Source organism: Tachypleus tridentatus, chromosome 5 (assembly GCF_004210375.1).
Source record: "Tachypleus tridentatus isolate NWPU-2018 chromosome 5, ASM421037v1, whole genome shotgun sequence".
NCBI lineage: Eukaryota > Metazoa > Arthropoda > Merostomata > Xiphosura > Limulidae > Tachypleus > Tachypleus tridentatus.
Window position 1 is genome coordinate 21,007,056 of NC_134829.1, and position 17,998 is coordinate 21,025,053.

A 17,998-nucleotide genomic window follows, 5' to 3' on the forward strand; every position below is an offset into this window, starting at 1 on the left:
CCTTAATAATTTATATATATATATATACACACACACACACACGTAAGGAAGAAAGGAGAACTTTCCATTTTTATTATATTGAGAGAAAACTATTTCTGGATTATATAAAAGACTGATTACCCTTGAGCAGTATCAAATTTTAAGAATAACAAACATTTATTTCATTCAGTGATGTCGAGAAAACCCACTTGTAGAGAAAAATACACAAGTAAAAACGGCTCCTTTGGGTTGAGAAAATATTTTACGTAGAGGAGCGAACAATGTTTTGACCTTCTTCAGTCATCATCAGGTTCTGTGTGTGTGTGTGTGTGTGTGTGTGTGTGTGTGTGTGTGTATACATTTATTTCATTGTTTATTATATGTTTCAGCATAAAACTATACCTTTAGCAAATAAAACCCACTTAACCAAACTTACTATTTGTTCCAAAAGTGGTAAATGCTGCCTGTTGATTCTCCTTTTGATTAGTACCACCTGTAATATTTTCTGCAAAAGGGTTACCATTAAGAGAAAGAAGATCATCACTAGCCTTAATGACACTATCTGTTGTTATCCCTTTTATATTTGGAGGCTCTGTTGATAAAAAATCAATAGTGTCTTGATTTTTGGACATTGTGGTTTGTTCACTATACTGAGTAGTCATTTTGTTCAAGACATTTTTATCATCACCACCGTCACTTCCACGCTTCTCCAATTCTTGCATTCTTCTTTCCTATTTTTATAAAGACAGACAATAATTTAGCAGAACAATAATCCATAAAAATCAATAAGTAATTTTTTTTATATGACAAAATATCAAATACGTGTAATCTTTATTTCAATGACACTTGTACAGTAATCTCAAAATCTGTACATAAAACTTAGATAATTTCCCTTTAATCTTATTTTTACCAACAGCTTATATTATTGCCTTTCAATTTTTGTTTTCATATTACGTAAGATTTCCTTTTCCTCCAGAAAACACAATATAAACACTTTCACTGACAGAAAATTTAAATAAAGAAAAATAGATGTTAAAATATTATTACACTCAAATCATACAATATCAAAACTTAACATATAAACAAAAAAACTTAATTACAGGGGTATTAAAAGGGTATTTGGATGTTTATTTGAATAAAACATTGTGATTAGCCTTTTAAAAATAATCTTTTTTTATATTATGAAGCCACGTTTCTTGGTCTGAACCTTTTATCGATTAAATCAACTTGAAATTTGGTGTAGAAGTTTTATCTCTAAACTAAAGCTTTCTACTGAAGATTTTTTATGAGTAAATTCTTACTCTTTTGATTCTTTTGAGCTTTATAGTTCTGTTCGATTTTCTCTGGTTTTTAATTCTGCTACCACTTTAAAAGTTTAAGTTCTAATTCCACGTACAATCCAAAATGCTTAAAACAACAGCACATGTATAATTTTAATTACAATTTCCACACAAGACTTACTTTGTTGATGTACATAACACTTTTACTTAGTATATGACTATTTCAAAAGCAGTTATAATAGTAAAGACTGCTGATCTGACAGCTGAAGGTCTTTCCTAAAAAGTTTAATTAGTGCTTTGAACATATCCAAAAATTAGAAACCAAAAGAAAATATACAATGTTAAACAAACAGTAGAGTTTGGTATCAAATAAAAGATAAAATATTCTGGTAAATGTAAATTATGGTAATTAAAAAAGAAGAATGTTAATTTAAAGTCATTCTTATTATTGTGACTATAGTTTTATACTTTCATGTAATTTTGAAAGTTAAAAGGGATAGTAAATTATGAAAAGTATTACAGATTTAAATATTTTGATCTAAGAATGTGGAGAAAAATTACTGTAGTTAATGAAAATTAACATTAGCATTTAAAATAAATGATACATATTCCAAAATACATTCTGAAAAAAAGTATGTTTAGTATATGATAATTCTTTCTGAACATCCCAGTTTAATGTCTTGTTAAACATAATGAGAGAATCAACACAAAGAAGTAACATATAACTTATAAAAGCATAACATGTGCTAAGGATACACTGTGGTAGTCCTCTTCCCTAACTAAAAAAAAAATAATTATACAAGATAATGAACATATTCCATCAAAAAACAGGGAAAGTTTTTGTTAAAAAAATAAGTAAGTTTAACAAAACTAATATAATATTAAATTCTGCCTTTGAAAAGAAAAGATGTTTTTAAAATATAAACTTTCTAGGTGGGCTTTGATCAGTAATATATTTCTCTTGTAAAACCATAATATTTTGTTTAATATGACTAACTGTAATTCTTTTTTTTTTTGAGCTTATGTATAACAGGGTAATGGTGATTTGGAAGGCTTTACTTTTTATATCATCATACAGGTATTTAGTCCATGTATACGTACAAGGAAACTTTACTTGCACAAATTTTCTTTTCTTTTACTCTCTATCAAGGGGAAAAATAATATTTTTATTCCTTATTACTGCTTTCATGTTTACTTGTATAAAAATGTTTAAAATGCCACTTTTATTCTTATAAACTTTTTTAAAGGAATCACAATCCTTCTATGTACAACCATCTTTAACATAGTTAGATACATGAAACAAAAAGTACTAACCACTGACATCAATCTTGTGGAGTCCGACATACCCGATGCCCCTTTCTATAGTAAAGACAACAAGTATAAAACTCTCTGGTCTGATGCACAGACCAGTTTCAAGCATTTCATGTAACATCCACTGAAACTGTGTGTTAGCCACTTACATTTATTGCAAAATTAGAAAAAAACTAAAAACAGAAAATTTTTGTTAATGTTTGAGTCTACAAGTAAATTCAAGCTTGAGCAAATACAGTGTATCTGAATAATTACAACATACTAGATTTTACAAATTATAAAGTAAATTACAACCAAGGTTTGAAACACTCAAAATTAACCAAAGGTTTGTCTGTAATATCTTTAACTCTGTAAATATTACCATTTAATAACTTTCTTTAAAAATTTACACAAAAATTATATGAAATTACTGAATTAATTTCACTTTATAATAGATGAAAATGGATATTCAAAAACTGTTAAAAATATATTTCAATGTATATCCAATAAAAAAATAAAGTACATAACTCAGAGTAAACTTGCTCTTAAACTTGTAAAATTACCTTTTCTTTTACTACTATCAAACACAATATTACATCAGTCTACCATCTGTTCTGCAATTCAAAACTACTTGCTTCTAATCATGTTTTGCATTGCTGTCAATTTTTACTGTACTATCATTTTTTGCCTATCTTATTTGTTCTGCACTACTCTTAATTTGCTATTTTTCATAATGTGCTAACCATGCTCTGAAATACTCACAAAAGAGTGCTGTAAGTTAAAAACTACTATTTGCTACTTCTATGCTGCAGTATTTAAATTTGATTTTGTATGACAAACTATAATTAAAATGTACCACTAACACAGATGTTTGCCAGTAAAAAGAAACAACTTGCAGATATGGTAAAAATTGAATGAAAAATTTGTAGTGTATTTTACTGTAGGGTCACGATTTCAACACAAATTATATAATATTTACGTCCACGTTTAAATTCACCAACATTTAATGTAATAAAAGAAACAAATTCAGACTTAAAAGGATAAAGGATGTATTACAACTTTGTCCATCTGAAAATGAAAGACCAATACATTTTTTAATGATTATTTTTATGCAAGAAATAATCAAACACCTTTCATAGCCTTCTCATGAATTAATAACAGAACCAAGTACTTCTATATATTATAAATCATGCTTTCCAGACAAGACCTATTTTGCCAACATAACATTTTTACTTGACATAAGACTATTCCAAAACCATTTATATATTCACAACATGCAAGTCATTAGCATGTATGAATTAGATAACTAATATTTTTATATTTGTGCTCATGAAATGGATGATTTACATGCAAGAAATGCTTATTAAATAAATGTACTTACACAGGAGTAAAAATCTATTTGTTCAAACCAAGTTACAGTTTAATTATTAAACAAAAACAATTAGCACACATGAAACTGCATACTGACAGTGAAATTTTGTAAACCAAAAGAAACAAGCATTACAAGTAGTAACATTTCAGAAAAAGAGGTAAAAGCAATAAATGTCTACCACCAACACAATAGTTTAATACTTATAAATCTTAACCACATATCACTGATGAATCAGTTTAATACAAAAGAATAATAACAGAAGAAAACTTCATTCTTGATTCCTACTTATTTCGAAGTAATTTTTCCAATTAAAATCATTAATTTATATTTATTGATATCTTAACCACATATCACTGATGAATCAGTTTAATACAAAAGAATAATAACAGAAGAAAACTTCATTCTTGATTCCTACTTATTTCGAAGTAATTTTTCCAATTAAAATCATTAATTTATATTTATTGATATCTTAACCACATATCACTGATGAATCAGTTTAATACAAAAGAATAATAACAGAAGAAAACTTCATTCTTGATTCATACTTATTTCGAAGTAATTTTTCCAATTAAAATCATTAATTTATATTTATTGATATCTTAACCACATATCACTGATGAATCAGTTTAATACAAAAGAATAATAACAGAAGAAAACTTCATTCTTGATTCCTACTTGTTTCGAAGTAATTTTTCCAATTAAAATCATTAATTTATATTTATTGTATCTTAATACTTAATTTTATCTCTATGAAAAATCTAGAAATTCCATTACCTGTGGCTACTATCCTTTGTATATTTTTTATATCAGAGATTCTAAGTTTCATGTCTTACTTTGAGTTGATTCATGAAGGCAGCTTCCTCTTCCAATGCTTTTTTAATGGCTTCTGGTTTTAAGCCATTAATTTCTGTATCTGTACCACCCACAGTTCCAAAGGCATCGCTTGTTGAAGAGAGAGCAGACACAGCACTCTTCAAATTGCTAGTTCCTCTGCAAATTCACAGACCAAAGAAAAGTATTTTCAGTATAACATTAGCTAATGCTGTTGTAATTATTGAAAATGAAATAGAAATGTAGGGTTTATTAGTTTTACAAATTTGACATTTTTACACATACCTATCTAAAACACTTCAAAATATTTATATGATTTAGCATTTAATAAAAAGGGTGTAAAATGCAAGTATAACAGAATTATTTCCCTCTATTGTACAGAAATGTACAAATGGTCAACACTATACTCAGCAGTAATGAGTTAATTCACTCATGTCTTCCTGACAGAAATGTCACATAACAAACATGTGAAAACAGTTTAGACTGAAGGATACTACATGTGAAAATTGTAACAAGACTCCATGTGTTAGGAAGATCTGTACGGAAGATACTGGAGAAAGTAAATTATCATAAATAAGTACTAATGATTATATAGACAGTTACAATTGGAAGCTCCAAACCTTCAGAAATGAGATAAAGTAATTCTTGGTATAAGAATATGATTAGGGACAACAATCAATCTCTTGGTCCATCTCAGCTGTCCCAACCTTTAAGCCAAACTAACAATATTTAAAAGAGAAATTAAAGTCATCCCTTAGTATTCATATACCTATCACATGTATTTCACCTGTACTTCAAGATAGAATAATCTGACTCTTTCCTCCCTATTTGCTCCACAAACTGTTCTCTCCACATGCTATGACAAGGAATTGATTTACCTATAACTATAACCACTTTTAAGTTCACAATCTATATCCTTCTCTTTCTTTTCCTCCCTCCAATAGTTACTCATCTATATATGCCAAGGATTGAAATCTGTTGCTCAATAGCATAGGGCCTTTACAATTACAATTAAGTTCACTACTTTTAACCCTGACACTACATTTTCTAACTTTCTGAATGTCACTGTTAGTCTTAGCTGATACCTCCTTTGCATGTAAAACCTTAAGCTTCTCTTGAATTCCTGCTGTCACTTCCTATAGTTTATACTTCTCTTTAATCTATTTCCTCACTTTTCCTCCAACCTGTGATCTCTACATACAAATTGAAAATCCTCACTACTGGCTTCCATGAAAGTGCATGGTAGTTCATAGTTTCCAAATAAAACCCATTCACTGCACATATCACACCTAACAAACTGGGAATGCTTACCCCCAAAACTAGTTTTAATTGTTTTATTATTTGTAGAATTAAAATAAACACCCAATAACATAATTAAATTAGTAGCCTGTGCTTAACAGTGTTGAGCCTACATTTGACAATTAACTAGTTTTTAGATTATATTCATTAAATAAAGCTATATTTAATTTGTCTTACAATCTTACTGCATGTTAAAGTACAACTAAGCCTAATCTAACATTATACTACAAAAATCTAAATCAAAAGCTTATACCTACTATTTTAAACAATCTTATTAAATCTAGTTATTTTTTGTTGCTCAATCATAATTTCTAAAGATAAAAATAAAAACCAAATCTCACTTAAAAATCCACAATATTATAAGGATGTAGCATTTTATCATCATCCTTTGACATAAATGTTACTTTCAGAACAGTAAGACAGTAGCATAAAGTGGCCTCACTGAATGTTTAGCTGCTCATAAGCCATTTCTTGGAAGATATAAACAAAAAGAAAGGATAGAATGAATATCTGACTTCATATAACAGAATGAGCAAAACTGGAGGTTGGTGCTGTTTATAGATGATTCCTAGTTATCCTATTAATTTTTTCAATAACAAAACAAAGAAAAGTACCATGGTTAAAGTATAGCAGCTACAGTGAAGCAAGCTAAGGAACCAATACTGATATGGTCTGCATCTCAGTCATCAATAGCATTTAAGAGGTAATAGTAAATTCTTATCCATCATGTTATCCCCTTTGCAATAACACCTTCAATAAGGTAATCTCAAACATGCAGTAAGTATGGTGAAACATTATTTGGAATTAAGAAAAACCAAAAACAGAGTGAACCATGAGGTACCCAATGTGACATTCAGTTTGACTGGACTCCATTTAATAACATCCTTCTGCCTTTTTTCACACCTAAAAATTAAATTTTTTAAAAAGTTTTTTATGATACATTGTTAAAGGATTTTTGAAAATCAAGATACATACATCCACACTGCATAACTTAATATTTGTTTGTCTTTTGAATTTTCTGTAATAATGTATTGTATTAAAAACAAATAACTTATATGCATTTATTCTTTGTTTGTAATACTTATGTGTTGCTTGTGTATATCTAAAATTATTTCCAATGCTTTATATGCAAGTAAATGTATCCATGTGCACCACCTTTCTCTCTTAAACACGTTTACAGTCGCAAAGCTCTATATTCAACTTTATAACTTACATGAAAACTAATTGTGGTTACAACATTCAACAATACTTTCTATATATCAAAACTAAAAATAAAAAAAATTTACAAATACAGAACCCAACCAGCTAAATTTATTGGAAGAATAGGTTTTGAAATTTACCATATAATACTTGTTTTGTAAATAGAATATTAACTACAAACTTGCATTAGGCGTGGGCAAGTCCTGCGGTTGAGTACTTAAAAAAAACAGAAACATATAAAATAATCAATATACTACCAAATTACCCTTTGTTTTCAATAAACGAGTCTATGGAACACCATTTCCAATTTATTAGTAGTTACAAGAGCAGCAAGTTACACAGTGTCTGATGTGACTGTCAGCTTCACAATATGGTGCATGTATTATAGGTACTAGCAGATAATGGGAAACTGAAGAGCCACAAATATTTACATTGAAAAAAAAATTATAAAAAGCAGCACAAACTGGTGATTTTTTAAAGGAACTATTGGGAATGGTGATAAGATACATTTTACAAAATAAGAGTGGTAAATTTGATCTGAAAGTTTGACCTGTAGATACATAACATACGTATACATGTACTACACCATCAATAATTTCTAATGCTGTGTCTACACACCTAATCTGAGAGCAAGAAAGGCACATGTGAAGTATGTTTTATGGAGGAATAATACTTGGTTGGATGGCATTTATTAACTCAAAGCAACTACGCTATTTGCAACAAATAACCAGTAAAAATGTAAAATTGTTAAAAAATATAAAAATAAACTGAGGTAAAATGAAACAATGTCCAAAATTCAGATAAAAGATTTAGATAGAATTAAAAAGGCCAATGGTTCATAAAAAGTTAAAAACAAGTAAGATAAACAGTGTTAACATCACCAATGACATCATCCAATATCAAAGCTACACCTTCAGAAAACACATGTCTGAGATAATACCATCACTAACAATTGTAATACGGCACGACAATCAAATGTGGGTTATCATGACTTGGGCATCACAAAGGCCACACATTGGTGGATCAGTCCCAGATAAAAAATATTATGCTTAAAAACTGTGACTAATACATAGTCTAGTTAGAACAACTTCCTCCTTCCAATCTTTACAGAAACAAGATGACCAAAGAACAACAGAAAGTTTGACCTGAAAAAGCTAGCTATGATGTTGCTCACTCAAAGTTGACTGCTAATTGGTACAAAGCTGAACATTCACTGCAGGACCATATATAAGGGATAGGCATGGCTGCGATGTCAGAGAGCTCATACTCGTGAATTGCAACAATACCAGGTATCCATACAACTGGATATGAATAGATGATATCAGAAGAATAAGCTAGATACTGTTAAATATTAAATATCAATGAAAACAGGGTGAGGACTAATGCTAAGCGATTTCAGGGGCAGTAGAGAGCTAAGAAAGTTAGTGTGAATCATAGAATGTGTTTTACATAGCTTTTACATGATCCAGGGCAAGAAAAATGGCAAACAACTTGGCAATGAACAAAGAAACTACCAAGCCACAATAAACCATGGCAGTTCCCACATTTTGAACCATCAGTCTAAAGTGGAATGAAATAAGGGTTCAAAAAATGTTTAGCAAAGAGAAGATGGTACTTCCAATCAGTAGTGTTTTCCTTCCTTAAATAATTCATAAAGATCACAGATGAAAATGGTAATAAGCCATGGCAGGATGGGCTGATCAGTGGAGTAAGCAATGTCATCCAATGGCATACTCAACTTACCCAGCTGTATCTGGATATGAAGGCCAAAAAGAAGAATGACAGACCTTCTGTTCCAAAAGAGCATAGCCCAGTGAGGAAGAAAAACAGAAATCCAAGTGTATCAAAGTTTAATGTCATACTGCACAGAAAATTGCAAATGGGAAAAATAAAAAGGAGGTCATGGAACTCTGGAATAGAAAACTACAGAAAGCCCTCGTGCAGAAACGAAGCCCCAGATGATGAATAGTGTCCAGCCTCTTCAAGGCCAAGGTCCTGGCAGAACCATAAAACCATAGTCAATTTGGGATTGAAATGAGGTACAATAGATCTTGAGCCTAAAACATTGATTCCCCCATACGAGAAGTGGAAGAAATGACAAAAAAATTGTTTGGTGCCCTTATATACCTGTGGCATAGTTGCCTGATGTGAGGAATGAAAGTCAACTTATGGTGAAAGATAAGCTCTAAGAACTTTGACTCAGGGACCACAGGAAGATCAACATCACTGAGACAGGGCATGAGATCAGAGTGTATATATATATAAAGATCAACATCACTGAGACAGGGCATGAGATCAGAGTGTATATATATATAAAGATCAACATCACTGAGACAGGGCATGAGATCAGAGTGTATATTCTGTTGGTGGCAAAAGTGCATGCACATAGATTTGGAGAAAGAAATTGTAAAACTATTTGTTGTGATCCATTTCAACAAGCAACTGAGGGCAGTTTAAAGATGCCACTCAATAAACCTCATGTTTGATGGCTGACACAATATATGTTGAAGTCATCAACATACAGCTCATTTGCAACAGCAAGTTGTACAGTGATGGCATTAATCTTGATACTGAAAAGTGTGACACTCAAGACACAGCCCTGAGTGACTAAGTTCCAGTGAAAAAGAACCAGACAGTGTTGAACTCGCACAGATGTGGAATTGTCTTATATAAAAAGTAAATGGCTATGCAACCTATAGGAGTGTGGGTCCCACAAAATACTTTACCTCCACATAGTATTGTAAGTCTTCTTAAGGTCAAAGAATAAAGAAACAACATATTCTGTCTTGAAGAAGGCTTCCACAATCAATGTTTCAAGTTGAATCAGGTGGTACCTGGTGAAGTGCTGTCAACAAAATCTACTGGGTGGAAAAAAGGAGGTTGTTTGAATTGAAACACCAAACAAGACAAGTATTAACCATACTCTCTAAAACCCAAAAGAGACAACTAGTCACAGCAATTAGATGATAGAAGGAATCTTGAGATCCTCCCCAGGCTTTGAGTAAGGGAGGACAATCACCCAGTGCTAAGCATCAGAAAAACATTTTTCTGACACATCCATTTAAAAACAATCAGTAAAACAACAAGAGAGGCAGGAGAGAGTTGGTTGGTTGGTTGATTTAGTGTTTTATGACACAAAGCAGCTAGGCTATTTGCACCAAACATCTGGTAAAAAGTTAAAATTAAATTTAGTAAAATTCATGAATGGAAAATTAGGTAAAACAAAACAAAGTTAAAAAACAAAAACAAATAGCATAAAACCAATGTTTACATCTAGTCTACAACACTAACAGAAAAATTATAGTAATAAAAGTTGTAAAGGACCTTCTGTAGCATAACTGTAATAATCATAACTCGCCACAAAGACTAACAGGTAAGTACGAAAACCACCATCAGTCACAAGAAGTTAGCTTTTCCAGTCCTGGTTCCGAGTTATTTGACGTTATGGCCATTTTGAAAAAGTAAAGTAACAAAAGTTTTAAAATACTTGTAGCAAAATTTTAATAATAACTCACCAAGATGAATAATGGGTAGTTCAAACAGCAGTGTTAGTTACCTGAAGTTGGCCTTTCCAGTCTTGGTTTCGAGTTATTTGACGTTGCAGCCCTTTTCTAATTTCAAATCGAACTAGATGTACTTTGATTCTTAAAAGGGAATTACATTAAAAAAGGCCTAATGTACAAATTAAAAAAACTTGTATGGCATCAGGAAGATTAATGGCCTTTAAAAACTAAAAACATTTCCAAGGTGGACAGTGTCACCATCATCAATGACACTGTCTAACATCATGGACAAACCATGGGACAAACAATGTTTAAAATGGTGCCATCATTGAGAGTTGTAATGACGGCAATAAAGCAAAATGTGGCTTATTGTGACCTGAGTGTTACACAGACTACACATTGGTGCATCAGTTCCAGATAAAAGAAAAGGATGTGTTAAAAAACTGTGACCAATGCATAGTCTAATTAGTACAACTTCCTCTTTCTGATCCTTATGGAAGCAAGACAGCCAAAGCCCAATATAGGGTTTTATTTGGAAAAGCTTGTTTTCACGTTGCTCACTCCCAGTCAACTGTTAGCTGGCAAGGAGCCGAGCCTTGAATACAGGACCATAGTCCAAGTATGGAACAGGCACAGCAGTGATAATGCCAGAGCAGATAGATTTAACTGAGGTGTCGGTGAGCTCGTTCCCACAAATACCAATGTGGCCTGGTATCCAGAAAAATTGGATAGAAGTAGATGTCAAAAGAGAAATGGGCCAGTTGGTTTTGAATATCTGTGAGAAAAGGGTGAGAACTAACAAGAAGCGATTCCAGGGCCAGTAGAAAACTAAGCGAGTCAGTATAAACAGTGCAGTTTAAGTACTGCTCAGCTTCTATGTGATCCAGGGCAAAAGAAATGGTGTACAGTTCAGCAATGAACTCAGAAGCCATAAAGGGGATTCTGCGTGCAACCACTGAACCACAACGAGCCATGGCAGAGCCCACACAGTCACCTGATTTTAAACCATCTGTATAAATAGGAATGGAAGAATGGTTCAAAAGATGTACAGCAAATAACAGACAGACAGTATTTCCAATCGTGAGTGTCTGCTTTCTCAGATTACTTAAAGACAGGTCACATTTGGGAACTGTAAGAACCCATGGTGGGATGGGCTGACCAATAGATACAGCAATGTTATCCAAGGAGAGACTCAATTCATCCAACTGCACCTGGATATGAAGGCCAAAAGGAGAAATGGCTGATTGTCTGTTTTTAAAAAGAATGGCCCACCAAAGAAGGAAAGCACAACCCCAGGTTGGATGCTTTGGTAAGGAATGGAAAGTTGCCTAGCATATAGTAAAGATAGTTGCAAATGACAGAGGTGCAAAGAAGGTTAATGAGACTCTACATATAAAGCTCTGAACTGGGGAAGTGCAGATAGCCCCAGTGCAGAGCCAAAGTTCTTGATGATAAATGAGGTCCAGCATCTTTAAGGCCGAGGTTGTCCATAGACAAGTAATCCATAGTCGAGTCTCGATTAAATAAGAGCATGATATATCTTTAGCAAAGAACATTGATCTGCTCACCAAGTGGTGGAAGAGAGGACATGGAGGATGTTCAGTGCTCTTGTAAATTTGACCCACAGCTGCTTGATGTGTGGTATAAAAGTCAGCTTACAGTCAAAGATAAGTCCCAAGAACTTTGTCCCAGGAACCACAGACAGCACTACTTCACCGATATGAAGTTCAGGATCAGGGTGAATACCTTTGTTGGCAGCAAAATTGCATGAAAACGGTTTTAGAAAGAGATAAGTTAAAGCTGTTTGCCATGGTACACTTCAGTAAATGATTGAGGGCAGTCTGTAGCTGCCTCTCAATGTATCTCATGTTCGACAAATGACACGAGATGTGAAAGTCATTGACATAGAGCCCGTTTGCAACAGTGAGATGGAGTTATTCAGTGATGGCATTAATATTTATACTGATAAGTTTGAGACCCAAAAGACAGCCCTGAGGGACTCCAAGTTCCTGTAAAAAAGAACAGAAAAGTGTTGAAGCCACACGAACTTAGAATTTCCTGTCCATTAAAAAATATTTAATAAAAATGGGCAAATGACCATGTAACCCATATATATGGAGGTTCTGCAAAATTCCATACCTCCATTTTGTATCACAAGCCTTCTCAATGTCAGAATATTGATACAAGATGTTGCCGTTTGTGAAAGGCTTCTATGATTGATGTTTCAAGTCGAATCAGGTAGTCCACAGTGGAGCACTGTCTTCAGAACCCATACGGGGTGGGCGAAAGGAGGTTGTTTGATTCAAGGAAACAGACAAGAGGAGCATTAACCATCCTCTCTAAGGTCTTACAGAAGCAGCTCTTCAAAGCAATTGTACAGTAGTTTGAAGCAATCTTGGGATCCTTCCCAGGCTTAGTGAAAGGTAGGATAATAGCCTGGTGCAAGGCATCAGGAAAAACATTCTCTTGCCAGATCCAGTTAAAAACAATTAGAAGAATAGCAAGAAAAGCAGGAGATAGATGGTGCAGCATTTCATAGTGTACATCAGGTTCAACTGATGTACTGCTAGACCAATGAACGACCAGTTTCAATTCCACCAGTGTAAAGGGAAGATTATAGGCATAGAGACAATCAGCTCAAAAGGAAACAGGTGATCACTCTGCCCAAGTCTTGATGGGTAAGAAGGATTCTGTCCTGGGCCAAATGGGCAGGTCTTTGCTGTTGGAATAGGATTCCAGTGAATGAGGATGTGAAACAATGATTGTTTTTGTATATTGAGGTGGGAGAAGAAGATGTATCCAAGGAGATGCCTGTACCAGTAACCAAAAGAAGTGGATCTTGGGATTTGTTGGAATGTGTGCAAGGGACAGAGACAGGTGTTGAAGTTGATTCATCAACTTTTTTAAACATGGAGGTCAAAAGACTTTTCATTTGTTTGAAAAACGTTTCTTTTGGAGGCACAGAGATCCATTTGCACTCCCACTGTAGTAGTGGAACGAAGCGCAGCAGCATACATCTGAGATGAAGTGGTGGACAGCAACTTTTGAGCCTCAGGGTAAGTAATGTTATGAATCATTTTCAAACACTGCAGCTCTTTTTCTTTTAACCATTTAAGGCAAGAACGAAAGTAGGATGGTTAAGAACCATTGCAATATATGCAACGAGGGTCCATTTTACACTCATAGGCATCATGGTCCTTGCCACCACAATAAGCCTTGTCAAGGAACCATGACATGACATCATTGAGTGACCAAACTGCTAACACTGGAAACATCGGAGAAGATTTGGAATGTATGGCTGTACCCTGCAATTAAGATAACCTGCCTTGATGGTGGCAGGTGGACATGGTGATGTAAATATCAGAATGAGGATATTGATTGGCATCGTAATTCCATCTTGCAAGTGGAGATGCGCTTCATTGCAGAAACTCCTTGAGTGGAGAAACCAGCAGGAACCTCTGACTTGGGAATGTTTTCCAAATCCCACTCAACAATAGCTCCTTGTGATGAATTCAAAGTAGCATGAGGTGTAACCTCAATAGGTATATGTGCAATTGCCTTTGAATGCAAGAGGAGTTTACTGTGTTGAGATGTGGATGTTTCCACCAATATGTCACAAGATCAAAGCTTCTTTACTGACTTGAGAGAGCCAGCAAGTCCTTCTAGTCCCTTCTGAATGAAAAAGGAAAACATTTGCCCTGACGATTTGTCAGAAAGAGAATGTAGAATAAAAAAAAATGAGGTACAAAAGGTGTTACAGATGTTGAAGATTGCTGCTAAAAATCTTCAAGACATGGTCATTTACCTATAAACTGTTTTTTCATTATTTTACACCCTTGTGCAAATTAATTGAAACAAATGGTAATTTTACAATATTTTCAGCATGGCGGCTGGTGTAGGCTTGCTGGACCCGCTGATTTCCTTTAATAGTAATTTTTTTTCACACAGACGGCGTCATTAGCTGTGTTTTGCAGTACAGTCGATCTATTTTTGGGATATATGACGAAATTTTGAGGAATATTACGTCATTCGAAATTGCTTTAGAAGGGCAAGGAGACCAATCAAAAAACAACTTCTTACCAACTCAATGAACAAAAAACGGTATCAATGGGGTCTGAAATACAAGAACTGGACGCAAGAACAATGGAGGAAGGTGTTATTCAGTGATGAGACTTATTTCTTTGTACAGGGTCAAAGAAGTCTGTATGTTCGCAGATCTCCAGGTGAGAAACTTTGAGAATCTCACATCAATCAGTTCGTAAAACATCCCTTGAAGAAGATGTTTTGGGGCTTTTTCAGCTACTATGGCGTTGCAGGCTAACATATCGTAGAAGAGGACCACAGTACATTGAAGTTTTGCAGAGAAGAGTCGTTCCAGAATTTAAAAAGATTTCCAAGTGGATCTGGCAATTTTCTGCAAGATCTGGCACACATTGAAACTTGTGAAGAATTTTATTACTACATGCGAATAAAGGTACTGAACTGGCCTGGAAACTCTCCAGACTTAAATCCTATTGAAAATCTTTGGGCAATTTGTAAAGAAAGACTTCAGGGAAAAGACTGTACTACGAAAGATAATCTAATTGAGGCCATAATTAAGGTGTGGTACCGTGATCCAAAAATTAGTAAAGATTGCAGTCAACTCTTGGACTCAATGCCAAAGTGGATTAATGATCTTCTGAAAAATAAAGGCAGTCATATCATGTATTAATTTGTGAGTAATTTTTGGATTCTCAGAAATAAAATGCAAAAAATTGAAAAAGTCATAATTTTCTGTCTTGTTTTAATTAATTTGCACAAGGGTGTATTTAAGTTTTTACTTGGAGGATCCATAACTAAAAAGGAAAATTTCTGTGCTCACTGACCCCACCTACCATGGAACCCCACAATGTCAAACAAGGACACTGCAGTAATGCCAGGGTTTCGTAAGCACTATACTCAAACACTAGCATCAAATACGATGTCCACAACACCTGTTGAGAACGTCCAACACTGGTACTTGGCTGACCCTAGCCCAAGTGGATCAGCCGACTGACTCAAGGGGAGCCACCCCAAGGCTGCCCGTTTACAGAAATTCAAGGCCAAAGTGGTACATTGGGGTTGGACCCCTCAACCATCAGGATCCTCTCCTTCCCTTCACAGATTTCCACACATGGTAAACATGGGAGTGGATGTTTAGATTGCAGAGGATGTAAATTGAAAGAGCAGAACCTTCCCTGGGAGGTCCCCTCACCATGTACAGGAATTCACACCAAGGGGGGGTGGGACGCAGGAGAGATATTGCACAGCATTTCATAGTGAACATCATAAGGTCTGAGCAATGTATTGCCATACTGATGAAGAGCAAATTTGAGTTCTACCATTGTAAAGGTATGATTATAGTTGCAGATATGATTGGCCCAAAAGGAAAGAGGTAATTGTTCCTTCTGAGATTTGATGGCCAAGAAGGTGGGGTAGAGGGGAAGAAACAGAAATGTTGGGTGCACATTAAAAGCTCTCACTAAGAGTTTTAGCAATGTTCTGTACATCAGCAACTTCCTGGACACTGGAGAGAAAGATGGAAAGGGAATAGGAGGCACACAGGTTGGGTAGCATTGACTACAACCAATCTCTGATAAGTAGATGATCACTACTCCTTAAGTCACTGTCAAAACTCCAAGAAAAGTGAGAGAAAAGTAAAAGGGAACAGTTAGAGAGATCAATGGAAGTAAAAGATTGACTAAGTTCTTGAAACTAAGTGTAAAATCCAATACTGAAGAGAGAGAAAGCCTGAACATTTGATCAATGTAACAATACCTCCCATCAACATGAGCATCACCCCAGAGAGAATTGTGTCCTCTAGCAATAAAGTGGAAATAGCAACTGTTCAACAAGAGCATCAAGGTCTGATTAATCATAAGTCTCTTCAGGAGACAGGTAGAGAGAACAAGCAGTGAAGGTACAATACAAGGAAACCCAAATGGCTATGCCCTCCAAGGGTGTACATGGAAAAGACAATATGAGCATGTTCTGGCTCACCAGCAGTACCACGCCTCCATGTACTTGTCCATCATACAATTTGTCATTTCAGTATAAAGAAAACTGCTGAAAGGTGACTGAATCTGCAGGTTTCAGAAATGTTTTGTGTGAACAAAGACATAGGATAAGGTTCAATCAAGGACTTTATATTATCCAGATTAGAATGGAAACCTCAACAATTTTACTGCATCAAAGTGGCCATTTTTATTTAGATGGAGGAGAACTGGGTGAAAAACCATTTGGTTTAAGACCATACAGGTTTTTATTATTAGTAGGAGGTCTGTCAACCTCTATGGATCCTGCATTTGGTTGAGTTGGCAGGTCTCCATTAGTAGACAGAGTCCAGAAACAGAGTGTGAACAAATAATTGTTCTACATCTTGGGGTCAAGGAAAGTGGACCCAAGCAGACAACAGAAGCCAGGGCCTAAGGAAGCAGACCAGGGCAGTCATTGGATGGAATGGTGGAAACAGAGACAGGAGTAGACATAGACTTGTACACCTACTTATTCCAAGAGTGCAAGAAGTTCTTGATGTGATTAGAGCCACTGAAACATCTGTCTGCACACCCACTGTAGCAGTGGTGCACAGTGTAAAATCATATGTCTGAAATAGAGTTGGGGACAATAACTTCTGAGCCTCAGGTATGAGATGCTGTTAATGGTTTTTAAATGTTGTATCTATTTCTCTTATACTCACTTAGGGCAAGTAAAAGGGTGGGGAACCACGAAAGTTAATGCAGTGAGGTTCCAGTTTGCACTTCTAGGCATTGTGGTCTCTGACACCACAAGAATAGATGTCAAAGAACCATGACATGAAGCCTTTTAATTGCTGAAACTTGAGACATAAGACAGTGCTAGGAAGGTATGGCTATACCTCATAGTTCAAATAATCTTCCTTGACAGGAACAGATGGACATGGTGACATAAATGTCAAAATTAAGACACTGGTCGGAAGCATAATTCCTTCTTCGTGAGTGAAGATATGGCACACAGCACCAATTCCCTGGCTGGAGATATCAGTAAAAATCTCAGACTCAAGGATATTTTTCAAATTCCTCTAAATAATAACTCCTCATGAGAAATGTAAAAGAGATTGAGAGTTACCACAATGGTTATATCTCCAATGGCCTAAGAATTCAGGAGGGGGTTGTTGTGTTTTGGTGTGAATGTTTCCATCAAGGTGACCTCAGAACATAGTTTCATAATGGACTGTGGAGAGCCAGTTA

The 17,998-nt window shown here is 34.6% G+C and overlaps 1 protein-coding gene across 5 annotated transcripts in view; it reads right to left on the bottom strand.

The window, feature by feature from the left end:
• The window catches only part of LOC143250671 (phosphatidylinositol-binding clathrin assembly protein LAP-like), a 68,119-nt gene that overhangs the window by 8,459 nt on the left and 41,662 nt on the right, over nucleotides 1-17,998 (bottom strand). For all 5 annotated transcript variants that reach the window (XM_076501558.1, XM_076501557.1, XM_076501562.1 and 2 more), the window contains 3 exons: nucleotides 4,755-4,911; nucleotides 2,574-2,618; nucleotides 416-710 (listed from right to left, as the gene is read on the bottom strand). In XM_076501558.1, coding sequence (XP_076357673.1) covers nucleotides 416-710; nucleotides 2,574-2,618; nucleotides 4,755-4,911 — 497 coding nt within the window. The remainder of the gene's footprint in view (nucleotides 1-415; nucleotides 711-2,573; nucleotides 2,619-4,754; nucleotides 4,912-17,998) is intronic.